General features: G+C 37.1%; 1 protein-coding gene across 1 annotated transcript in view; it reads left to right on the top strand.

The window, feature by feature from the left end:
• Positions 1–26565, top strand: part of Ac3 (Adenylate cyclase 3) — a 50939-nt gene extending 24374 nt beyond the window's left edge. The window contains exons 3-17 of the mRNA XM_068345258.1: positions 130–268; positions 1352–1462; positions 3901–4013; positions 4844–5005; positions 5849–5936; positions 7257–7373; positions 16113–16364; positions 19099–19223; positions 19777–19852; positions 20998–21223; positions 21602–21684; positions 24675–24773; positions 25072–25195; positions 25658–25782; positions 26040–26565. Of these exons, the coding sequence (XP_068201359.1) occupies positions 130–268; positions 1352–1462; positions 3901–4013; positions 4844–5005; positions 5849–5936; positions 7257–7373; positions 16113–16364; positions 19099–19223; positions 19777–19852; positions 20998–21223; positions 21602–21684; positions 24675–24773; positions 25072–25195; positions 25658–25782; positions 26040–26225 (2026 nt within the window). The 3' untranslated portion in view covers positions 26226–26565. The remainder of the gene's footprint in view (positions 1–129; positions 269–1351; positions 1463–3900; positions 4014–4843; positions 5006–5848; positions 5937–7256; positions 7374–16112; positions 16365–19098; positions 19224–19776; positions 19853–20997; positions 21224–21601; positions 21685–24674; positions 24774–25071; positions 25196–25657; positions 25783–26039) is intronic.
• Positions 26566–27165: the final 600 nt, after the last annotated feature.

The following is a 27165-nucleotide window of genomic DNA, read 5'->3' as shown; positions in this document are numbered from 1 at the left end:
AGCAGTCCTTAAAGTAAGTTACGAAAATATGATAAAAATTTCTCACTGATTCAAGCCTATCGTTTAAATCTAGGCAATGTATATATCTCCATTGTTTTTCAAAAGTTCTTAATTTTCACCTAATTCCAGACGTGTCCACATAAGCAACAAAACTCTCCAGTACATTGGAGAAGAATTTGAGGTCGAGCCGGCCTACGGAGAAAAGAGAGAAGACGCACTACGAGCCGCAGGTCTCAAGACTTACTTCATCTCCAAAGTCCTGATGCCGGTAAGCAATTGGTCGCTTCATTTATCTATTTGATATCGTAAAATGACGTTATGGCAACGCCCTTCTACTCCAAAATAGACAACTTGCTTGATTTTAATGACATATTAAATTGCTTTAAGTTACTGTTAGTTAATTATGGTTTTAATCAATTTACTTATAAAACGTTTGGACGCTTGATTTCATTATTACTGTTAATGAAACTATGGTTTTAATCAATTTGCTTATAAAACGCTTGGACGCTTGATTTCATTATTACTGTTAATGAAACTATGGTTTTAATCAATTTGCTTATAAAACGCTTGGACGCTTGATTTCATTATTACTGTTAATGAAACTATGGTTTTAGTCAATTTACTTATAAAACGCTTGGACAAAACTATGGTTTTAATCAATTTACTTATAAAACGCTTGGACGCCTGATCTCATTATTATTTACTTATAAAACGCTTGGACGCCTGATCTCATTATTACTGTCAGTCAAACTATGGTTTTAATCAATTTACTTATAAAACGCTTGGACGCCTGATCTCATTATTATTTACTTATAAAACGCTTGGACGCCTGATCTCATTATTACTGTCAGTCAAACTATGGTTTTAATCAATTTACTTATAAAACGCTTGGACGCCTGATCTCATTATTATTTACTTATAAAACGCTTGGACGCCTGATCTCATTATTACTGTCAGTCAAACTATGGTTTTAATCAATTTACTTATAAAACGCTTGGACGCTTGATTTCATTATTACTGTCAGTCAAACTATGGTTTTAATCAATTTACTTATAAAACGCTTGGACAAAACTATGGTTTTAATCAATTTACTTATAAAACGCTTGGACGCTTGATTTCATTATTACTGTTAGTGATAAATCCAATAATCTGGGAAAATTTTCCTGTTCTAGCTAGTACACTCCGTATTTCTGCAAAGAATTCTATAGACATTTAATCTTATAAATGCTCAGGTAATATAAGTTTGCTAAACGTGCGGAAAAATCACTTCAAGAATGTGAAGATCACAGAGACTTCTTGAATTATGATCTTCCAGGACAACCCCATATTCTTATGTCTTCCTTCGTTTCAGTACAAACCTCGGCCGTCACTGCAGAGTATGAAGAATGGCACCAAGAGCTCCTCCTCTCAGCCTTCGCGGGACGTGCCCTCTGAGAACACCATGGCTTCGAGGGACAGTACAGTAAGTGCCAGGCAGATGATACAGTAATTTGAGTCTGGCTGCAGAATAAAAACAGTACACTCAGTGTGGTTGTTTATATCAGCAGTACCCTCTTGCTTGAGGGTACACTCGGGCACAATATTCTATCTTATTTATCTTCCCCCTTTTTTTGAGTTTTTAAAGTTTATATATGAAAGATATATTTTAATGTTGTTACTGCTATTGGATTATTGTATTTGAATTATTCATTACTTCTCTTGTAGTTTATTCATTTCTTTATTCCCTTTCCTCACTGAGCTGTTTTCCCTGTTGGAGCCCTTCGCCTTATAGCATCCTGCTTTTCCAACTAATGGTGTAATTTAGCTAATAATAATAATAATAATAATAATAATAATAATAATAATAATAATATAGTTTTAAAATATTTACTGTACCGCTAGCATTGATGGAGAGTATGCCGCTCGTAGTAGGGTTGCAAATTATTCACATTACAGGATATGCTTATTACGTTAGGTAGTATAAACTGTACTCTCGATATACTTGGAAATATACATAAAACCTTAGTAATCGTTGTTTGATATAAAGAAACATTATGGATAGATGCTAAGTATTTTCCATCAAGTCTAGTTTGTATTGGGCCTTACGTAATTACTGTGTATGAAAACAGTTTTATGGATATCTAAACATATTTTACTGCAAAGAAAACGCTCTCTCTCTCTCTCTCTCTCTCTCTCTCTCTCTCTCTCTCTCTCTCTCTCTCTCTCTCTCTCTCACACAGCAAATATATTCAATTGCAAAATAATTCTCTCTCTCTCTCTCTCTCTCTCTCTCTCTCTCTCTCTCTCTCTCTCTCTCTCTCTCTCTCTCTCTCTCTCTCTCTCTCTCAGCGCAGAGAATATTTAATAGCAAAAAGCTCTCTCTCTCTCTCTCTCTCTCTCTCTCTCTCTCTCTCTCTCTCTCTCTCTCTCTCTCTCTCTCTCAGTTGCTCCCCTCCTGTTTACTTATTACAGCGTCGTCCATTCGTGTAGCAGAAGGGGCCCTAATATGAAATTTTCCAATGTTGCAGCTTCCACGTGGCACTGACCTTTTGAGCATGAAAATCTTTATTGTGGCAATAGTCCCTTAGCAAATTGAATTAAATTCCTTAGTCATCTAAAGCTGTAGAAGAGATACTTTCACAAAATTACTTCAAGAAAAATTTAATTCAATTTGCTAAGAGGCTATTGTCACTCGATAAAAAAGATTTTCATTCCCCAAAAGCCAATGCCACATGAAGCTCCATTGCAAGAGAGAGAGAGAGAGAGAGAGAGAGAGAGAGAGAGAGAGAGAGAGAGAGAGAGAGAGAGAGAGAGAGAATATGATATCTTCCAGTTGGATTGTGAAAATCTGCATTCTTTTCCCCATTTTTACTGGAACCTTATCTGAAATGTCCTTCTTTTATGGTTTATTTTTCCTCTCGTTAACAAGATGTAATTTTTTATGCATGTGTTTGTATATTCTTAACTTTTGGTACATTTTTTCTTAATTCTTTATTATTTTAACCATTTCAAGCCTTTATTTGTTCATGTTTACTTTATCTAACCCTCCAACAATTTTTTCTTATTGCTTACATTTATAGTTTTCCTGTTTTTTAATTTCAAATGAAAACCAGATTTTTTTTCTATCAAACCAGAATCGCGTATTTTCATGTATATATTTATTCAAATGAAATAAGCTACATATCTATCAAGGTTTTGTATATCTTTACATTTTTTTGTAGGTAAAGATTCATTTTACAAAACAATCCTTGCCATAGCTTCCAATCCTTTTAATGCACTAAAACTTGGATCCCCTTTCCGCCCTTAAATTTTGCCCCTTTCCCTTATCGTTTGCATTCTCTCTGTCCCGGAGATGCGATATTTCATGCTAGTGAAAATTGGACGAGCATTATTTTGTGAGTATTAGCACGTTGGGGGACTTAATGAATGAATATTCCCAAATAGAGGGAACGTTTTTATTGCGAAACAGACATTCTATTTCCTTGCTGTGATTGGTTATCAGGTGTTCGTTTCTACGGATGTGTACAGTATCATTTTCTTCTCACTACTACTACTACTACTACTACTACTACTACTACTACTACTACCGTTGTTTCTATTACTTGTTACTCCTATAGTACTGGTGAGGAAATACCGAAGAGATTAGAGGGCCCTTGGTCTTATAGCATCTTGCTTTTCCAACTAATGTTGTAGCTTGGCTAGTAACAACAACAACAACAACATCAACAACAACAACAACAACAACAATGATAATAATAATAATGATAATAATAATAATAATAATAATAATAATAATAATAATGAGAGAGGTACTCGATGAATGATAAGGTGTATCTACTTTTTTTGTGAATAGTTGCTTATCTGTTAAGTTACTAATCGTTTATATCAGTATTTATATTACGGCAACTTTTATTCTTACAGACGCTTTCTACCGTGGAGGACGCGAAGATCTTGAAATCGTTGCAGGAAGGACACGCTGACTCTTCCTTCAAGACCAAATTGCAGAAGGAGTTGGTCAACCGAGATGGGCGCAGGTAGGCCTACTCTTCTGGGTCTTGGCTCAATTAATGATTATATTTCAATCTTTTCTGTTTCTGTTACTCCAAGAAATTTTCATTTGAAAACTTGACTATGGAAAAATGATTGAAACTATTGTTTATTTAACATTTTTATCATTGATTGATTGACTCAAATCAATCAATCAATGATAAAAATGTTACATAAACAATCATTTTAATCATTCTTGTTTGTAACATTTTTATCATTGATTGACTGGCTCAAATCAATCAATCAATCAATCGATGATAAAAATGTTACATAAACATTAATTTTAATTATTCTTGTAACATTTTTATCTTCGATTGATTGACTCAAATCAACCAATCAATGATAAAAATGTTACATAAACATTGAATTTAATCATTCTTGTTTGTAACATTTTTATCATTGATTGGTTGACTCAAATCAATCAATCAATCAATCAATGATAAAAATGTTACATAAACATTGATTTTAATCATTCTTGTTTGTAACATTTTTATCATTGATCGGTTGACTCAAATCAATCAATCAATCAATCAATGATAAAAATATTACATAAACATTAATTTTAATCATTCTTATATTTCCTTAGCCAGGTTTTCACAAAAATTTCTATATTTGTAGTTGAAATATACAAAGCGAAATAAGGCAAAAGCTCTTATTTTAAACTGTTTAAAATATGTAAATATACAATATTATAGATTTATTTTGCCCTTTATTGATTCAAAATATATGAATACACAATATTATAAATTTATTTTTTCCTTTATTGATTCATGTGATTACGAGACATTAGTTATATCCTATTATTATTTATCCTCAGCGACCTTCTGAGCCAAACCAGCATGCTAACCCTGAGCTTCCGAGACCCCAAGATCGAGCACGCGTATAAACACCACAGGGAGACCTTCAGCGGGGCTGCCACCACGGCTGTGCCTCTGGTGTTGTTGATCATCACAATTGCTCGTATTATACTTCTCCCCACGTATGTTATAACTTCTATTTTTTTCCTGTTTTCTGTTTGCCGCTGCTATTAAGTTAGGTTAGCCTAAGGACTTCCATGATAGTTGAATCAGTAGAACTTCTAAAGTTCAAAGTTGGAGCAAATTCTTTTTTGTTGACCAGGCGGACATGAGTCTTTTTATAGTTTATTTATGACATATTTGTTTTTGATGTTGTTAATAGTTTATATATGACAGGTCTGTTTTGACGTTGTTACTTATTTTAGAATGATTTATTGTTAATTTGTTCTCTTCATTTATTTCTTTCCTTATTTCCTTTCCTCACTGGGCTATTTTTCCCTGTTGGAGCTCTTGGGCTTATAGCATCTTGCTTTTCCAACTAGGGTTGTAGCTTGGATAGTAATAATAATAATAATAATAATAATAATACAACCTCTTGAATGATTGTTAAAAAAAAAGTACTATATTGTACGTTGCTATTTCTTAATAGAAAAATTCTTTTGATTGCATTTCTGTTGTGAATAGCCAGGTGTCTTTGTTGGCTGCTCATGAGTATATTTATTTTACATTTGATTTATAGATGCAATAAATTTCATAAGCTTTCCTTAGTGCCTAATAGTTTATAGGAAGTTCTATTTTACATTTGTTTTTAAATTTACTTTTCAGGACATGGAATTTTTAGAGTACAGTAGTAAAATTCTTTTCATCATTTACTACAGAAATTCTCTGACATATACCTTATAGAGTTATATAGTGTAATAATTCATGAGATTTGCCACTTTTATATTTATTATTCAGTTTTTACTAACCATTCATACCGTATTAGAATAGACATGGAGCACAATTTATTTGATTCCTAATTTCAGCGCTGGTGGAAGTATGCTGATATTACTGGGGGGCGTCCTCTTGCTGACGGCAATGGCGTCAGTGTCAGCTGCAAGGTCTTTCCCACTGGTAAGTGAAGGAATGGAAGAAAACTATGTTCTTTATCTGTATGCTTCATTTTCCCCAGATTACATGAAAGGTTTAAATGCTACTCGTGAATGGCAGAGGCAAGGGACAGGGACAATGCCCCAGCAGGTCAAAGCCCTAGAGACTGACCATATTTACACATGATCAGCACCCAAGGCTCCCCTCCACCCAAGGTATGACCATGGAGGGCCAGGCAATGGCTGCTGGTGAATCAGCAGGTAGTCTTATTGGTTCCCTCAAATCCCCCATCCTTAGCTCATAAGTATGGTGAGGTTTTGAGTACTACAAGAAACTATCGATCTCCCTATCAACAGTACGCCAGACAGGGACATTTCCAATATGCCACCACAACCCCCTAATCTCATGCTCAACAATTACAAGAGGAATGTTATTACTGCAGTGGAAAACTCTCACTGATCCTGAGAGTAGGAGAAATATCTCGTTTGATAATAGAATTCAAGCATGCGCACTCGACATCAGTATGTTACATTATCTTCTTGCTTGATTAGGGGATAACATAACCTGTTACTCTTGTTATCTTTTTTTAAATAAGTTTGGGTCACAGAGATTTCCTAAAGGTATTTTTCATCCCTCGTACTTTTCCTTAAGCATTTAATTCTCCCTTTATTTTACGATGGTTGAGTATAAAACTTTAAAGGTCAAGTGTTGTTTTTTGTGAAACGCTTAGTTTAGATAAATGAAAAGAATATATGCCAACATAGTTACGAAGGACTTTTTCACTTTTCAGCCATAAATTTGTTCAAGGCTTAGAAATAGAAACGTAGAGATTATATTTGACACTGCAAGATTACGACTTGTCTGTTGTAGTTACAGTATATAGGCCGTAGTTTAGAGGATTGATTGTTAATTGCTTATTGAAGTTCAGTTGCTTATAAGTGTTTAAAGTAATGATGAAGGTTTTTATATATTGCATTGATTAGATAAATTTGTAGTTTTACTAAAGAATGCATGTGTTTGAACTAAGGGAGCTTTGTTTATATATATATATATATATATATATATATATATATATATATATATATATATATATATATATATATATATATATATATATATTTTGTTTTCTAGTGTTTAGGGAGTACTAAAAATTTTATGATGCTGCCTGAGGTATAGCATGACATTCGTAAGACTTTTAAATATATTCTATAAACTCCTTTCAAATGTATAGAGTTATACTTATGAATATATTATTTGATGAATTTATTCCATGAGTAAAATAGGCTAGTAATTCCAGATAATTACCAACAGTGCTAATTACCAAAACAGTACTGTCCATTCCAGCGAGTTTGCAATGCCCTCCTGACTGCCAGCGATCGTCTACACTCAACAGTCGGGCTGCGGGTTGCTTGGTTCACAACATTAGTCATCCTTGCGGCTGCCGCTAATACTCTCGATATGGTAATTATGAGAATATGTCTTATTATCAACTTTGTCTATTTTTAAAAACAGCCAATTCAAGTGGTATTCATGCTGGAGTTAGTTTTTGTCTTCTAACAATTGGATGAACATGTAAATTATTATAACACTATTCTCGTGTTAACATACGTCATATTTGGCATGTAGTTTTTAATTGATATAGTTTTCCTCTGTAGGTTAGTGTCATCAGTGCACCGGGCATGGTGCTCTGTATGCATTACCATCAGGTCTTTTCAGCATCCATTTGGTTCCCAGTGACACCCATTTTTAGCCTTCTATTTTACCTACATTCTCTTTTTTTTCTATCTTGCTGTCCAACCTCTTTGACTCTAGCTTCACAGTTTAACTGAAGGTTCATTCCCCAGTTACACCTAGGCACATAAAGGTCTCACCAGCTCTACCTACAGGAAAATGGTATGAATTCAAGAATCTATTCGGATGTACTGCTTTTGGGTCATAATTACATTGTATTGCCATGAATATATTATTAGATTGAAAGACATAACACTCCTAATACATGATTTTTCCTTAAAATCATACAAGCAGTAATTACTAAGGGTTTATTTTAGTCAGCTTGTACTGTATACTTTTGGGACCATTTTCAGATATTAGTCAGTTTCATCAAAACACTTTCTCGAAGTCTGTATGACATCTCATCATGACTATAGTATGCCGTATAACAAATGTGGCTGTACAGTAAATGGTTAGTCCATAGGTTTCAGATGGTAACCATAAGCTTTTATTTTTGTGAGTTTTAATCAGTTATGTCTTTTCTTTTGTATATGCATACCTATGCCTATGTTGATTCCACATCACTGCAACCATTAATACCTGGCAATCTTAGCCAATCCATATAGTCTTACTGCTGGTTGTGATCTTATAGCTACTTATGTTATTTTCAAGGTGGTACCCTTTTTTCAACAAGTGGTGTTGTTTCCTTTTAGCTTTAAACAAGTAAAAATAAAGTATAAAGCTTGCTCCACTTATTTGTTCTGTCGAAAGGATTTGAAAGTAATTCTCTTAATCCTTCAAAGCCCAAATTTCTTAAGAAGAATATGTCCCTAATACTGTGTAGTGTTTTTGTTTTCTTTTAGGTGCGAGTCCTGTAAGGCCAAAATGTCTTTAGAATGTAACTAATATACAGGTTGTTTTTCAATATTAATCTTACCCGATAATCATGTAGCTGTCAACTCCGTTGCCCGACAGAATTCTACGGACGGGATACGCCAGCGATCGCTATACAAGAGGGGGGTGTACTCACCAGCGCCATCTGTGGCCAGGTACTGCAGTACTTCTTGTCAACACCACCTCAATTTTTCCTCTGTCGTGCTTCCGGCAAGACCTACATGGATACGCTTTTGATTTTGGAGTCTTTGTTCACGGTTTTGGTGAAGTATTGCTCTGAGATTTTAGCCTTCGCTATACAGGAAGCTTTTCCCTTAGCTTAGATAGCTTTTGGATTGATTTTGATTAATGGTATAACGATCTTTGCTTTAATTTGGAAACCCCCCTTGACTGTTCTCTGATTCAAGATGTCCGACCATTCTCAAGCTCCTACCCAAAGACGATGTAGTGTTAGGACTTGTAATAGGCGTCTTCCGAAGGCCGCGGTTGATCCTCACACCGTTTGTTCCGACTGTAGGGGAAAATCCTGTCAGTTGGAAGATCGATGTGAGGAATGTGCCGGGCTTTCGGAATTTGATTTTATTGAATTCCTCAAGTATACGACTAAGTTAGAGAGGGAGAGAGTTAGGAGGAGTTCTGCTCGCTCTTTGGTTTATTCCTCCCCCCATGATCCTCAACCTTTTCCTCCCCCTGTAGTGGCTACCCCCGAACCTATTATTAGTGCTCAGCCTGATATGTCGGATGTTTTACGTGCCATTCAGGCTTTAGGTGATAAGGTGGAGTCGGTAGTGAGTGACCACAAGTTTCTCTTGGCAGATGTCAAGGAACTTAAAGTGAAAAGTGCAGTGGGAAGTGGTAGTGCCAGTGCTGTGCCTAGTGTCAGTGTCAGTGTTGCGCATGAGGATACTTCTGTGCGTGCCAGTCGTCCTCCCAGTCCGGGACCTCTTGCAAGCTCCCAAGCCCAGGGGAGAAGCAATGTCGAAGGGCAAAAGGGTTCGGCAGGCCTTGATCGGCGCACAGTAGTATCCTCAGTGGTTGCGGGCGTATCTTATAGAGATCGTCACTTCCACTCTCAGACGATTGAGCCCTTAATTTCCTCGTCTGCAGAAGAAGTTTCCGGGAGGAAACGCTGGACCCAGGTCTCAAGGCCTCTTAAGCGTAAGGTCCAGACCGCGCGAGTCCAACAGCCCAGGTGTAGCCACTGGGCTAGTTCGGACTCGCCGCAGTCATCGGATGGCTGCACGCCTCCTAAGAGAGGTAAAGCGATACCTCAACAGACCTCAACTTCTGTTAAAGCTGTGCCTCAACAGACCTCAACTTCTGTTGATCCCAAGTTGGCTATGCTGCAGACTATGCAGTCGCAGCTTGCGGTGTTGATGCAGGAGTTTCAGGCAGAGAAGGTTAACACACCTCCTCCTGCGAGCGCTCCTCCACCTCTGCGCAGTCCAGCCTGCCAGACGTATGATGTTGAGGTTCCTCAAGCTACCTCCATGCGTGAGCTGCCGCATTGGGAGTTGCCAGATACCAGCGCTGTGCAGCAACCTCCACTTTCCTTGAGGCAGGAGCCTCTTGCCACGCGGCAACCTCCTCAACACTGGGGGCAGGAGCCTTATGCTTTGCAGCAACCTCCTCTACCCTTGAGGCAGGAGCCTCATGCGTTGCAACCATCCTCGAGGCAGCAACCTCTTGCGGTGCGACAACCTCCACCATCCTTGAGGCAGCAACCTCAACTCTTGCGGCAGCCACCTCCACTTTCCTCGAGGCGAGAACCTCAACTCTCGAGGCAAGCACCTCAACTCTTGAGGCAAGAACCTCAACTCGTGAGACAAGAGCCTCTCTCTGCGCAGCCACCTCAACCCTTGAGGCAAGCGCAACTCTTGAGGCAGGAACCTCATGCTATGAGGCAGCCACCTCAACGCATGCAGCAACCACATTCTTCTCAGCTTGAGCCGCTTCCCATTCAACTTGAACCGCAGACTATGCAGCATGAGCCTCATGCTTTACAGCATTCGCTTCTCACCACGCTTGCTCCTCAGACCCCCGCAGAACCTCCTTCATCCCAGCCTCATGACTTTGTCATTACCAGCCCTCATCCTCTTCAGCAGAGACTTGAGGATGAATCCGCAAGTGCGCATGCACCCGTTCTTCAGGATTCAGCCATTCAGCATACCGCTTTATCGTTACCTCTCGCTTCTCAACCCTCAGGTGATGAGGTTTCTGAGGATGAAGCTGCTCACCTGGATGATCCTTCTTCTGATGTGGAGGAACCCAAGTCGTTGCCACCCTCCATTGACTTTCGCAAGGTCCTAACTCTGTTCAGAGAGTTATACCCTGAACACTTTGTTTCTGCTACCCCTCGTTCTCCTCCATCCGAGTTCTCTCTAGGCATGCAACCTATTAAGTCTGCCTACACTAAGCTTGTCTTCGCTAGATCATCAAAGAGAGCTTTGAGAATGTTAGGGGATTGGTTGCAGTCCAAGCAGCAACTGGGAAGGACGTCTTTTATGTTTCCTCCTCCTAAGCTGACTTCTAAGTCGGGCGTATGGTATGCCACGGGAGAGGAACCAGGCTTGGGGATCCCTGCCTCTGCCCAGGCTGACTTCTCAAGTTTGGTTGACTCTCCACGAAGGTCGGCTATGAGACGCTCTAAGGTCTGCTGGACCTTTTCTGATCTGGACCACTTCTTAAAGGGAGACTTTCGCGCCTTTGAAATTTTTAATTTCCTCGACTGGTGCCTGGGGGCCTTGAGCAAGAAGACTGCCCCTTCTGACAAAGACTCAGCCATGCTGATCATGTCCTGTATGGACAAAGCAATTCGCGATGGTTCTGGCGAACTTGCCTCTATGTTTGTATCGGGAGTCCTCAAGAAAAGGGAACAACTTTGCTCCTTCCTTTCCACTGGTATCACCTCTTGCCAAAGGTCACAGTTACTTTTTGCTCCTCTCTCTAAGTTCCTGTTTCCTGAGGATCTTATCAAGGAAATGTCTGCGGCTCTTATACAGAAGGATACGCATGACCTCGTGGCCTCTTCAGCACGTAAGGCTAAGGTTGTACCTTCAGTACCGAGAACTTACCGCACCCCAGTGGCTGATACTCCTGCTACCAGATTTATTCCGCCCTTTCGTGGCAGAGCCCCCAGCCGAGGAAGTACCCGCCCAGACGGTCACAGGGGCAGGTCCAAGAAAGGTACCAAGTCTTCGAAAAGCAAGCATTGACTCTCCTCCTCTCCAGACAGCTGTAGGAGCCAGACTCAAGACCTTCTGGCAAGCTTGGGAAAGAAGAGGTGCAGACGCCCAGTCTGTCAAGTGGCTAAGGGAGGGTTACAGGATCCCATTCTGCCGCAATCCCCCTCTGACCACTTCTCCCATCAACCTCTCTCCCAACTACAAGGAAAAGGACAAGAGGCTAGCGTTACATCAAGAGGTGTCGCTCCTGTTACAGAAGGAGGCAGTGGTGATAGTCCGGGATCATCAATCCCCGGGCTTTTACAACCGTCTCTTCCTGGTGGCCAAGAAGACAGGAGGTTGGAGACCGGTGCTGGACGTCAGTGCGCTCAATGCTTATGTCACCAAGCAGACGTTCACTATGGAAACGACGAAGTCGGTCCTAGCAGCGGTCAGGCAGGAGGACTGGATGGTCTCGTTGGATCTGAAAGACGCCTACTTTCACGTCCCCATCCATCCAGACTCCCAACCTTTTCTGAGATTCGTCTTTGGAAAGGTTGTGTACCAATTCCAAGCCCTGTGTTTTGGCCTAAGCACGGCACCTCTGGTGTTTACGCGACTGATGAGGAATATTGCGAAATTCCTCCACTTGGCGGACATCAGAGCCTCCCTTTATTTAGACGACTGGCTTTTAAGAGCCCCCACAAGTCGTCGCTGTCTGGAGAGTCTCAGATGGACTTTGGACTTGACCAAGGAACTGGGTCTTTTGGTCAATTTAGAGAAGTCCCAGCTTATTCCTTCCCAAACCATCGTTTACCTGGGAATGGAGATTCGGAGTCAAGCTTTTCGTGCTTTTCCGTCGGCCCCAAGAATCAACCAAGCCCTAGAGTGCATCCTGAGCATGCTGAAGAGGAACAGATGCTCGGTGAGACAGTGGATGAGTCTAACAGGGACCCTGTCATCGTTAGCCCTGTTCACCGAGTTAGGGAGACTCCACCTCCGCCCCCTTCAATACCATCTAGCAGCTCACTGGGACAAGAATATGACGCTCGAGGCGGTCTCTATTCCTGTTACCAAAGAGATGAAGACTACTCTAATGTGGTGGAAGAGCAACATCCTTCTCAAGGAGGGTCTCTCTTTAGCTGTTCAGACCCCCGATCTTCATCTCTACTCGGACGCATCAGACTCGGGCTGGGGCGCGACCTTGGACGGACAGGAATGCTCGGGAACATGGAACAAGGAACAGGAAACGCTTCACATCAATTGCAAGGAGTTGTTGGCAGTACATCTGGCCTTAATGAACTTCAAGTCCCTCCTGCTAAACAAGGTGGTGGAGGTGAACTCCGACAACACCACAGCCTTGGCGTACATCTCCAAGCAGGGAGGGACTCATTCGAGGAAGCTTTGCGAGATAGCAAGGGACCTCCTCATTTGGTCAAGAAGTCGAAACCTCACGCTGGTAACGAGATTCATTCAGGGCAATATGAATGTCTCGGCAGATCGCCTCAGCAGGAAGGGTCAAGTCATCCCCACAGAATGGACCCTTCACAAGAACGTGTGCAACAGGCTTTGGGCCTTGTGGGGTCAGCCAACGATAGATCTGTTCGCTACCTCGATGACCAAGAGGCTCCCATTGTACTGTTCCCCAATCCCAGACCCGGCAGCAGTTCACGTGGATGCTTTTCTGCTGGATTGGTCCCACCTCGATCTGTATGCATTCCCGCCGTTCAAGATCATCAACAGAGTTATTCAGAAGTTCGTCTCTCACGAAGGGACACAGCTGACGTTGGTTGCTCCCCTTTGGCCTGCAAGAGAATGGTTCACAGAGGTACTGCAATGGCTGGTCGACGTTCCCAGGACTCTCCCTCTAAGAGTGGACCTTCTACGTCAACCTCATGTAAAGAAGGTACACCCAAGCCTCCACGCTCTTCGTCTGACTGCCTTCAGACTATCGAAAGACTCTCTAGAGCTAGAGGCTTTTCGAAGGAGGCAGCCAGAGCGATTGCCAGAGCAAGGAGGATATCCACTCGCAGAGTTTATCAATCCAAGTGGGAAGTCTTCCGAAGCTGGTGCAGAGCCAATGCAGTTTCCTCTACCAGTACCTCTGTAACCCAAGTTGCTGACTTCCTGTTACATCTTAGGAATGTTAGATCTCTTTCGGCTCCTACGATCAAAGGGTACAGAAGTATGTTGGCAGCAGTTTTCCGCCACAGAGGCTTGGATCTTTCCTCCAACAAAGATCTACAGGACATCCTTAGGTCTTTCGAGACCTCTAAAGAACGTCGCTTGTCCACTCCAGGCTGGAATCTAGACGTAGTCTTAAGGTTCCTTATGTCTCCTAGATTTGAACCTCTCCAGTCAGCCTCTTTCAAAGACCTTACTCTCAAAACTCTTTTCCTCGTCTGCCTTGCAACAGCCAAAAGAGTTAGTGAGGTTCACGCCTTCAGCAGGAACATAGGATTCACATCTGAAACAGCTACATGTTCCTTACAGCTCGGGTTTTTGGCAAAAAATGAACTTCCTTCACGTCCTTGGCCTAGATCGTTCGAAATTCCTAGCCTTTCCAACATGGTGGGTAACGAACTAGAGAGAGTTCTTTGCCCTGTCAGAGCTCTAAAGTACTATCTTAAAAGGTCAAAGCCTATACGAGGACAATCAGAGGCCTTATGGTGTGCCATTAAGAAACCTTCGATGCCTATGTCCAAGAACGCAGTTTCGTATTACATAAGGCTTCTGATTAGAGAAGCTCATTCTCACATGAAGGATGAAGACCTTGCTTTGCTGAAGGTAAGGACACACGAAGTGAGAGCTGTGGCTACTTCAATGGCCTTCAAACAGAACCGTTCTCTGCAGAGTATTATGGATGCAACCTATTGGAGGAGCAAGTCAGTGTTTGCATCATTCTATCTCAAAGATGTCCAGTCTCTTTACGAGAACAGCTACACCCTGGGACCATTCGTAGCAGCGAGTGCAGTAGTAGGTGAGGGCTCAGCCACTACATTCCCTTAATCCCATAACCTTTTTTAACCTTTCTCTTTAATGCTTTTATTGTTGTTTTTGGGTTGTTACGGTAGGCTAAGAAGCCTTCCGCATCCTAGTTGATTTGGCGGGTGGTCAATTCTTTCTTGAGAAGCGCCTAGGTTAGAGGTTGTGTAGAGGTCCTTTAGTATGGGTTGCAGCCCTTTATACTTCAGCACCTTAGAGTTGTTCAGCCTCCTAAGAGGACCGCTGCACTCAGTAAGGAAGACGTACTTATTAAAGGCAGAGTAATGGTTCAAGTCGACTTCCTTACCAGGTACTTATAATTTCATTTGTTATTTTGAATAACTGATAATATGAAATACGGGATACTTAGCTTCTTGATTAACATGTACACTGGTTTTCACCCACCCCCCTGGGTGTGAATCAGCTACATGATTATCGGGTAAGATTAATATTGAAAAATGTTATTTTCATTAGTAAAATAAATTTTTGAATATACTTACCCGATAATCATGATTTAATTGACCCACCCTTCCTCCCCATAGAGAACCAGTGGACCGAGGAAAAATTGAGGTGGTGTTGACAAGAAGTACTGCAGTACCTGGCCACAGATGGCGCTGGTGAGTACACCCCCCTCTTGTATAGCGATCGCTGGCGTATCCCGTCCGTAGAATTCTGTCGGGCAACGGAGTTGACAGCTACATGATTATCGGGTAAGTATATTCAAAAATTTATTTTACTAATGAAAATAACATTTTTCTTGAGATGGAAGCAGTACTGAGGGACACATTTAAGACATGTCCTTCAGAATTATTTATGATGGCCATAGGGAACCTTGAAGTCTTACATTTTCCTGATTTTGTTTTGGAGAAACTTTAAGGTCTTTTATAGTAATACAACTTTAGAATAAAGAGTTCAGATCTCTCTCCCAGTATTCCTGATTTTCTCTTCAATATTTTGTGTGCATTGAGGACAGCTGTAAGCTTGTTCACTGTAAATCTTTCAAAAGTGGTTATAGATAATTACCATTTTTACAATTTAATGTGTCCGCAATTCAGGTATTGGAACCTACTAGTTTGCAGGCTTCTCTGCTGTTGATAACACGGAGTTATCAGCCTCAAGAAAATGCCTGTACATGCTGTGTACCTCTGATAGACTTTATTATATCACAGAGAATGGCATGACTAAGAACTGCTTAAGCTTGTTATTTTAGGTATGGATAAAAAGAGATACTATTTAAAAAACTACTCCTACCTGTATCACATTAATCAACTGACTTTGGGGTAAATTTTCTCTATATCATTTATTTTGTTCCACTGTGATTCATCCAGTGTTTACAAAGATTGGTGCTGCAGTGATATATTAGTGTTTATAATTATTAGATTAAATTTTATTTTAAGAGTTGGACTGTTTCCTCATCAAAAACATTGATTACATTTCTTTCTTTCAGTATTTCTGTGACAAGATAGATAATCCGTTTGAAATCTTGGCTAATGGCAACACCACTGTTTTCCCCACTGAGAGGACATCTGTTCAGAATCAAACCATAAAGGTTGACAATGAGAATTTCAGTCAGTTGATACAAGAAATCCCAGAAGAAAGTGATTTTTTCACTTTACAAGCGACCAACATATGTCCACATCCAGCATACTACTCATATTTCACTTTGTTGATACTGCTAGCAGCTTCCCTTTTGGCACAAGTAAGTACTCTGTTTTAGTATCAAATCAAAATTCTATTTAGCCCTTTCAAATGTTTGTCATCTGTGCAAATATTCTGTTTCTCGACTGCGAACATGCTGTTTCTCGTAACTGAAATTTTATTAATCTAACTTTCATATGGAGAAATAAAGTTTCTGTAGTAATAACTCCATTCAGATTGCTATTATTATTAACTAAGCTACAACCCTAGTTGAAAAAGCTTAATGTTACTAGCAATATGGCTGCAATAGAGGGAAGGAGATAAGGGAATGAATAAACTACAGTACAGTATATATGAGAAGTAATGAATAAAAAATATGAAATATTTTAAGATCAGTAACAAAGCTAAGATAGATCTGCCCTATATGAACTATGAAGAGAAACTTGTGTCAACATAGTCTACATAAAAATATTTGCAGCAAATTTGAACTTCTGAAGTTCCACTGATTCAACTGCCAGGTTAAGAAGATTATTCCACAATCTGGTCACTTCGTGGATAAAACTTCTAAAATACTGTGTCGTATTGAGCCTTAATATAGTGAAGGCAAAACAATTAGAATTAAGTGCATACCTAGTTCTGTGTACAGTCTGGGAAGATTTGAATTCAGAGGATGGTCATAATTATGAAGAATTTTATGTAGCTTACATAATAGTTGAACAATGGTGCCAGAGATTAATATCCAGATCAGTAATAAGAAATTTAAAAGATTGCAAGTTTTTGTTTAACTAATTGAGATAAGAGTCAACAGCTGAAAACCAGACAGGAAAACAATACGGTACTACAAACAATGTAAAATGAAAGAATTAAAGCATATCTTCAGTATAGATTGACCACCAAAAATCACAAACAGACTCTCACAAGTACAATTTTTGTGCAATTAAAGAAGAAACAGACCAAATGTTTTTCTCAAAAGTAAATTTACAATCAAGAATCACAGCTAGAATTTTAAAGGAGTTGTACAGTATATTCAAATTTCTAGAAAAATTATCAATGCAAAAGTCTGGATGATGAGAAATCACTTTCCTTGTCCTACTTGCAATCATATTTTGAGTTTTGTAGAGTTCAACTTCATGTCTCATAATTTTCACCCTACGCTAATTTTAGCTATATCTACTCAGGGATTCAGCAGCCATAGGTCTAAATTCAGATGGAATGATACAGAGAGTACTGTAGCATTATCTGCATGTACAACGGGCATGGTTTTAGCCCAAACTACGTATCATGCATATATAGTATGAAAAGTAATGGGCCAAGAACACTACCTTGAGGAACACCAAATAGTACATTCCTATATTCACTGTGGTGTCCATCAATAACTACTCTGGCAAATCTTATTACCTAAAAATTAAATAAGGGTGCTAAGAACAGACCCACCAACTCCCATTTATTTGACTTAGTGAACAAAGGCCAAGTGGTTAACACGGTCAAAGGCAGCACTAAAATTCCAGCCAATCATACAAACTAACTGACCACAATCAAGGGATTTCTGTACATTCCTGGAAATTTTAAGAATGGCATCACATGCTCCAAAGCTTTTGCAAAAGCCAGACTGCAAACTAGGGAACATATTATCTTTAACATTTAGTGAAAATAACCTTGCTTTCAGTATAACGATGATGAAAGGGAAGAAAACATGTGGATGGTTTTAATCCAAAGGCATCATGTATGGGAATCCATAAGAATTACTTGGCATTAATCAATATATATGTAAGGATGCACAATAGTTGACCTCAATCTTCTTGTGGGGTTTTGAGTATTGAAAGTTGATATCTAAATTTGGGATATATGTATGTAATTTGTTGCTTACTAGAGAATAGTATATCAGTATTGGTAATCCTTGTATCCTCACAAGGAAAGCAGTTTTTTTTCCGGTAAAGCCAAGAGGCGAGTCTTTTTTTACCTATTAACTTTGGACTATGTAGCAGCTCTCTCTATAAAAACAATATATATATATATATATATATATATATATATATATATATATATATATATATATATATATATATATATAGATATATATATATATATATATATATATATATATATATATATATATATATATATATATATAGATGAATAGATATATATATATATATATATATATATATATATATATATATATATATATATATATATATATAAATAAACTGAATATTAGCATTGTTATATTCTTTGCTATGTAATATTGATTGACGTTTTTATTTTTATAGGTCAGCTACTAAATGAAGATTATCATTGTTATACTCTTTGTTATGTAATATTGATTGACATTTTTATTTTTATAGGTCAGCTACTAAATGAAGATTAGCATTGTTATGCTCTTTGCTATGTAATATTGATTGACGTTTTTATTTTTATAGGTCAGCTACTAAATGAAGATTAGCATTGTTATGCTCTTTGCTATGTAATATTGATTGACGTTTTTATTTTTATAGGTCAGCTACTAAATGAAGATTAGCATTGTTATACTCTTTGCTATGTAATATTGATTGACGTTTTTATTTTTGTAGGTCAGCTACTAAATGAAGATGAGCATTGTTATACTCTTTGTTATGTAATATTGATTGACGTTTGTATTTTTGTAGGTCAGCTACTAAATGAAGATGAGCATTGTTATACTCTTTGCTATGTAATATTGATTGACGTTTTTATTTTTGTAGGTCAGCTACTAAATGAAGATTAGCATTGTTATACTCTTTGCTATGTAATATTGATTGACGTTTGTATTTTTATAGGTCAGCTACATGATCAAGAGTCTTGTAATGATTGCTGTAGTGGGTCTACAATGCACCATGAACTTACTCATAATGAAACATGCTCTAGAAAATGCTGAGGACTGGATTGATTATGATATAAAGAGGTAAGTTTCTGTAACTAAAATTTTGATTTGGTCATGCTTTGGAAAAATATCTTAATATATTTTCTTAAACCAGTCTTTAAGGTATGCTATATTGGGCTGTTGATTTATTTCCTGTATTGATGTTGGAGACTGACTCCATAAAATCAACATCACAACTGTGTAGATTGTGTAGGTAAGTTAAAATCTCTTCTGAATTTCTTTGGACATTTTTTAAGTTGATGTACCCTTGTTTTTTTATACAACAAAGAATACATTCTACATTTTTATATCATTTCTCATTACTCAATTGATGTATATTAATAAGACAATCACATGATACTTGTTGTACAATATACTTTTTGTTTGTGCTTTCATGTTATTCTTTGTTATTATTATTGAGATAAATCTTACATGGAATTAGCCTAAAAGGCTAGAAACTTGTAAAGCTAACTTCCAGATTAATAGCCCTTATATGAAGAAGTGAATATAGAGAGAATGGCAAATAAAGGAATAAGCGTAACTAACATAATGGATGCCATGATATTTTTATTTTTATACATGGGTGCTTTTTCAGGATGGTGAAGGACCATACTAGTTTGTCAGTTGAACTCTGCATGATTACGATTCTTCTCATGGTTCTCAACAGGGAGGTGAGTATATTCCCCAAGGTTTTCAGATATTCGATGGGTTACAGTATTGACATTGCACTTTATTTTAAGGCACTATAGCTATAAGTTAGCATGAAAGGGCTTTAACTACTAAGTATGTGAATAGCTCATGTTGAGTCAGTACCTACCAAGATTATTTGAAAATATTCTTCTTTTTGCAAATATTTAGTAGCAAATCTTTATTTGCGAGTCGTCTTCTCCATATTAGTAGTTACCAATTTGGTATTTAGTAGAAGTCTTTCTAATACAGTACAAGTAATTACCGGAGTTACATTAGTTAAAAGCATATCCTGTATACTTAACTTGTATTGACCAGTAGTCTTTTATATATATTCAAACAATATTCCTGTTAAGAAAATGATGGAGTTACTGACAGAACTATAAGTGTGCAAAATTTTATTGTAACCACTGCCAATTTATACTAGAAAGCTTAGTTTCTTGTCGTCATCATCATCATCAGGAGTATTTTTACATCAGGTTCCCTTCTATAGGTTTAGATATGAAATGAGGCTTTCCCCCACTCTCATCTGCCTTGTACATTGTGCCTGATCTTTCTTTGATCATGTCTATGTGTTAAAAGAGAAAATGCCTAAAAGACAAAAGACTAACCCCATGAAAGGAAAAACTTATATTATAGAAATAACTGACATAATGATGGCAAGGAAAGTCTGACTTTCTCTAATTAAGGTAGAATTTATTAGCCTTTGAAGTTAAAATTATGATGTGTGTTGGGCCTGAACTATTGAATCATTTTTACTTACCGGTAATAATTTCAGTTTTGCCAATTGTCACTGTTAGATTTATTCATTTTCCTTCTTGTTTTATTTTTGATCTCGGAGGAATAAAAGTTACCAATAATGACTATGATTAGTTTCAAAAGACTAGGAGTAGGTTTACATAAACTTTTCAATTATAAGTTGAATTTTAAACATGGTTAAGTAAAAAAAAGTTGGAGAGCTAGGTAGGATGAAAGCTAAGGAGAAAAAGTACAGGCAAACTGTAGGCAGCATGTCCTACATGGAGGTAAACATTAGATAATTTTTATTTCATATTTCTGTCACTTTCAGTAGTATCATGATTTTTATTTCCATTCCTTTATCTAATTTTTTCTGATTTTACATCTCAAGACTGAAAAGACATCTCGCGTGTTATATCTGTGGCGCCGCGAAGTTGAAGAACAGCGAGAAAGGGCTGCAGATATTCGCCAGAGAAATGAAGCATTAGTGTATAACATTCTGCCACAGCATGTTGCAACACATTTTATGGGAATTAGGAGAAAGAAACATGAGGAGCTGTATTCCCAGAGTTACGATGAAATAGGAGTTCTATTTGCTTCGATGCCAAATTTTGGAGGTATGTATTCTGTTGCCTAAAAATTTAAAGGCCAATTGTACTCATGAAAAATTTCAATGAGTTACGCAGTATTTTCTTTTCATTATTAGTATTATTAGTAAAGATTTAAAAAGTTATTTGCTAATAAGTTATTTTTACATAGATCTTTTCTGTTCCAAATAATGTTGAATATGTTCTTTAATATAATATCTGTGTAAAAGACCTAGTTCATCTGTCGTTGTGCAGTCTCGAGTTCTGTAAAACCTGGCACTTTAATGAGTTGCTTGAACCATGTCAATGTAGATCTATCCAGAAGTCAAATATTCGTTACTTAGACATTCATATTAAAAAGAGAAGTGATAGTTCTTTCACTCTTAATAATGTTTTATTTGCTTGCAGATTTTTACTCTGAGGAATCCGTGAACAATCAGGGCCTGGAATGCCTGCGGTTCCTCAATGAGGTTATATCAGATTTTGATGGTGTAAGTATTTCTGGGACATTTTGCTTGATGAAATTATTGATACTTCAGTACTGTATACAGTTGGGCCACTAATGTATGTAATCATTTTACGCAGTTTCTAGTGTGATGAAACACAAAAATACTGAATTAAAACAAAAATATTTTTTTTAGATTTAAGATTTGATATGAAACATTGTGCATGACCATTTCCTGGTCAGCCAATCACCTGCCTGAACAGCCAAAGGACTCATCCCTTTATATTAGAGTTCCTACTTACTTCAAGTTATGTTTTGGAAATTATTCAAATTGCAGATCACTATTTACGTTGGTTTTTGTTATAGCCTATTGTTTTATACAAAAATGAAGCTGTCCTTGCTGAAGCAAAGAAAATCTGTAACCCCCTCTTAGGTCTATGTTCTGGAAAGGGATAGAAGCAAAGTTACTTGCATCATCTTTGTGAGCAACACCAGAGTTTGCTTACCTGTAGCCACTATGGTTCTCATTAGTGTTTATAATTAAACAGATTGTAAAGGACAAAGTTGTGTCGTATGGTTTTCGGATGAAATGCAACCTTAAAGTCTTCAATATATTTTCCAAGGGATTAGACCCCATACAGGAATGTTTTGATAAAAAGAAAGAAAACTTCTTATCACTGTTTCCACAAAATTTTTTATTGATTTATCTTCTGACATCATTGTACTGTACTGTACTTGATTCTCTAGGGAATTATACCACATTATTTAGTACTGGTTAAGATACTATCGCTAAATATTTATTGGGTCCTTTGACTGGCCAGACAGTACCACATTGTATCCCTCTCTCGGGTTACTGCTCATTTTTCCTTTGCCTACACATACAATGAATAGTCTGGCCTATTCTTTCCATATTCTCCTCTATCCTCATACACCACAACCCTGAAATTACCAAACAATTCTTCACTCAGTTGCTACTTTCCTCTTGGTAAGGGTAGAAGAGACTCTTTAGCTAGGGTAAGTAGCTATTCTAGATGAAGGACACTCCAAAATCAAACCATTGTTCCCTAATCTTGGTTAGTGCCATAGCCTCTGTACCATGGTCTTACACTGTCTTGGGATAGAGTTCTCTTGGTTGAGGGTACAGTCAGGCACACTATTTTACCTTATTTCTTTTTCTCTTGTTGTTTTGAAGCTTGTATAGTTTTGTATGTGAAAGATCTATTTTAATATTGTTAGTGTTCTTAAAATATTTTGGTTGTTCATTACTTCTCTTGTTGTTTGTTTATTGCCTTGTATCCTTTCCTTACTGGGCTATTTTTCCATGTTAGAGCCCTTGGGTTTATAGCGTCCTGCTTTTTCAACGTTAGAAGATGTCTAGTACTGTACTGTATTACATATAACATTACCAGCATTTCACTTCTTTTCATCACATAGGTGTTGTAATTTCTCTTGTTTTTCATCAACAACAACTTGAGAGAGAGAGAGAGAGAGAGAGAGAGAGAGAGAGAGAGAGAGAGAGAGAGAGAGAGAGAGAGAGAGAGAGAGAGAGAGAGATGTCACGTAGTATTGTACATTTTTATGACAGCGTACAGTACAGTATGCTATTGTTATGAAAATCAACTTTATATTTGTTGTTAGTTTTGTGTACGCTTTATAGAATTTGGTATCATAAGTATGAGAGAAAAATTTACCATAAATTCACATGAACTTATTATACAGTATTATTGTTATTTTTATTGCATTTCAGCACTGTTATATTACTGTGTGTATATATATATATATATATATATATATATATATATATATATATATATATATATATATATATATATATATATATATATATATATATATATATATATATATATATATATATATATATATATATATATATATATATATATATATATATATATATATATATATATATATATATATATATATATATATATATATATATATATATATATATATATATATATATATATATATATATATATATATATATATATATATTATTACTTTAGCTACATTTTAATTTATGATTTTTAAATATGTATCTTAGACACATGATGGTGAAAGCACACATTATATAAGGCTCATTATCATGTAGTTACCAGTGTATGAGATTATTACTGTATTGCCCTTCCCTTGATACTGCATCCTTGAAAATATTCTTACATTATACTGATTGAATTTCCATATTGTAGTTATTACTGTATAGAGCTAAGCTCTTTAAGGAAATTGAACACTAACAATGTACAGTACTGTATTTACTATTTAACTGAGTTTTTTTTTTTTATTTACAATCAGTTAGAACTGTGAAGACATTCAAGTTGCCGCTCACTTTGTTGTATTATTAACTTTGATTGCATGAAAAGATGATTACAGTCCATTTCTTTTATCGAGGCAGATTTGCACCGACTCGCAGCGGTGCCCTTTTAGCTCGGAAAAGTTTCCTGATCGCTGATTGGTTAGAATTATCTCGTCCAACCAATCAGCGATCAGGAAACTTTTCCGAGCTAATAGGGCACCGCTGCGAGTCGGTGCAAATCTGCATCGCTAAAAGAAATGGACTATAGTAGCCAATGGTATATCTGGCAAAATCAGCTCAAAAAAGTATTTAGTATTCATAATAGACTAAAGATCAGATAACTATGAATTTCATAGTATTTAAAAAAATGAAACTTTGCAAGAAATGATAAGTTAGGGAAACAGGATCACTGATTTAAGAAATATAAAAGTTTGAATGTCTACACACACCCAGACACACACACACACACACACACACCTCCATGTCAATAATATTACACAAACCTGTTTCCAAAACAGTATATGACCCATTGAAATTTTATTGACTTTATTGACATTGATATTCACATAGGATTTCCATTTGCAATATGCGACAGGCCAAGTCAAAATATTTACATCTCTTCATTTCACACCTGTCGCAATATAATGCTACGCAATGTCTTAATGCTGATTTGCTAATACTGTACACTAATGACATGATTTTATTGGTATGTTTTTTTTCAGCTTTTGGAGTTACCTCAATTCCATGACATCATCAAAATTAAAACCATTGGATCAACTTACATGGCTGCAAGTGGGCTTAATCCTTCTCGACAAGTCAAGGTTAGTCAGAATATAGATTAGTTCTCATTGTTATTAAATTAAAATTCTATGGATAGATTTGTATTTAATTAATCATCTATTTGTAAGTTTCTCTCGATTATTCATTGTTAATGAAAGAGCTGGATACTTCCCATAGGAAGCAATATTTACAATATGTGAAAAACAACTGAAATTATATAACAAGTCATAAATGGATATGGAACTAAGATCTATGAATAACAGAACTTAATAGATTCATAATTTTTCTACTAGTTTTTTATTTTGAATTTGGTGTACAATATTTGATTTGTTGTTGTAGGAGGATGATCCAGTGAAAGTTCGATGGGCACATTTAGGACTCCTCGTTGACTTCGCCTTCGAATTAGTAAGGGCTCTTCAGTCCATCAACGAACAATCATTCAATCACTTTGTTCTTAGAATGGGTAAGTTAAATTTAGTCTTAGTACAGTATTACTGTTTGGAATCATATCCACTATATGACTAACAGTCCATTAAACAAAAAGCCCAGCCACTGAGGGGGGCAAGCTATCCTCATCTTGGTGCCGGTCCTAAGCCCGGGTAAATGGGGCCGGTTGACGGCAGGAAAAGCATCCGGCCATGAAAAAAAAAAATAGCCAAAACAACTATGGTCATGAGTATAATCAGAATGAAATTAATGCAACATCGACCCCACATAAAAGTGGGAAAAGATGCAGACAAAGAAGACAGAGTCCATTATCACCGGAAAGACAGGGTTTATGTTCTTGAAAACAATTCTTTATTCATTAATAACTACCTGTAGATTATTAAAACTTGATCAGAAGACTTTTGATGAATTACAATTTCTTGTCTTAGTGTTGTAGCATTTATGTTGGCAGCATAGTTCATAACCATTATTTCAACAGGGATCAACCATGGACCTATAACAGCTGGAGTAATTGGTGCAAGAAAACCTCACTATGATATCTGGGGGAACACTGTCAATGTAGCTTCTCGTATGGAATCGACAGGGAAGGCTGGATGTATACAAGTAGGTAACAGGTTACCTACAGCCAGGACAGAATATCACCCTTTTTAAAGTAGCTGCGTGAATTTTTTGAAAATTTGATGTTCTAACAATAGCAAGAACATATATTTATTTTTTTAAGTAATGTGTACATTTTGCCTTGATATTTTAATTATCTTGTTTTTTGTGTGGTTTAGTACTCAGTACACCATTTTGCATTGCATCTTAATACTTTATTGACTATTGCTGTAGTATTTTACCGAGTTAATCTTTTATTTCAGGTAACAGAAGAGACTACCAAAATCCTGCAACATTTTGGATATGTATTTGAGCAAAGAGGTCTGATAGCTGTGAAAGGAAAGGGTGAATTAATGACTTACTACTTAGTGGGAAAAGCTGCAAGTCCTCAGCAAGTCAATGGCGAGTCTTTAGATTACTCTAAGGCTGAGGACCAGTCTCAGACTTGAAACTAAAATACACATTAAAGAGATATTTTTAGGAAAAAAAAAGAAATATATGTTGACAATAAATCTATTTCTGCTAAAGAATATATAGATATATATATATAATTCCAAGCGTTACAAGTATAACAATGTTACTTCCAAGCCACACTGGTATTCATTTTCTTCAGCAACCCTTCAATTTCACCGAACAGAGTCGTATTTTGGGATGAAATGGGAGTTTGTAACATGCTGTCTTAGCATAGTGAAGAAATATGGAATGTGCAAGTTGGACTGCAAGTAACAAAATTACTGTGTAGGCTACTGGAAAAGCTGTGTACTGAATTAAAAGTTATTTTTACAATAATGTAGTTTTCATGAATACCCCACTGTACTGTTTATGAAGTCCAGAGATATTGTTCAGCATAGCAAATTTAATGTCTAAAGTTGATGCAAGCAGAACAAATCTTAGGAAGCAAAGGAGAAAGTACAGTCAGCAATGTGATCATGTGGATGTTGAGAGGAAGGAAGGTAAAGGAGGATGTTACTTAGGACTGCAAAATATCACCAAGAGGTTTTTAATCTTCAAAATGAACCAGGAAGACAATTAAGGATGAAAGGTAAGTGAAAAGTCATGATGTAAAAGGTAATCAAGGAGAAGTTAAAAAACTTTTAGCAACATCTTAGGTGAAGTGGTAAGACCTTTCGATAATGAAAATTGGTCAGAGAAGTATTGGATACGACGGTGGCAAGATGATGACCTTTACCAAGGCACATGAAATTATAGAAAAGACACACTGAAGAAGATCTACACCACATAGGATGTAGGGCTAAAGGATTACTAGTTGATGTAAAAATGTTTAGGATTATGGTGACTTAAGGTATAGTGAATATGACCACCAATACAATATTGAAACAAATCCACCCTTCAGTGGATAAATGGCCATCTTGTAATTCTACAAGTAGG

The sequence above is a fragment of the Palaemon carinicauda genome, chromosome 21, assembly GCF_036898095.1.
Source record: "Palaemon carinicauda isolate YSFRI2023 chromosome 21, ASM3689809v2, whole genome shotgun sequence".
Lineage (NCBI taxonomy): Eukaryota > Metazoa > Arthropoda > Malacostraca > Decapoda > Palaemonidae > Palaemon > Palaemon carinicauda.
Note: the sequence above shows the minus strand (reverse complement) of the source record. Positions and strands in the feature narration are given on the sequence as shown.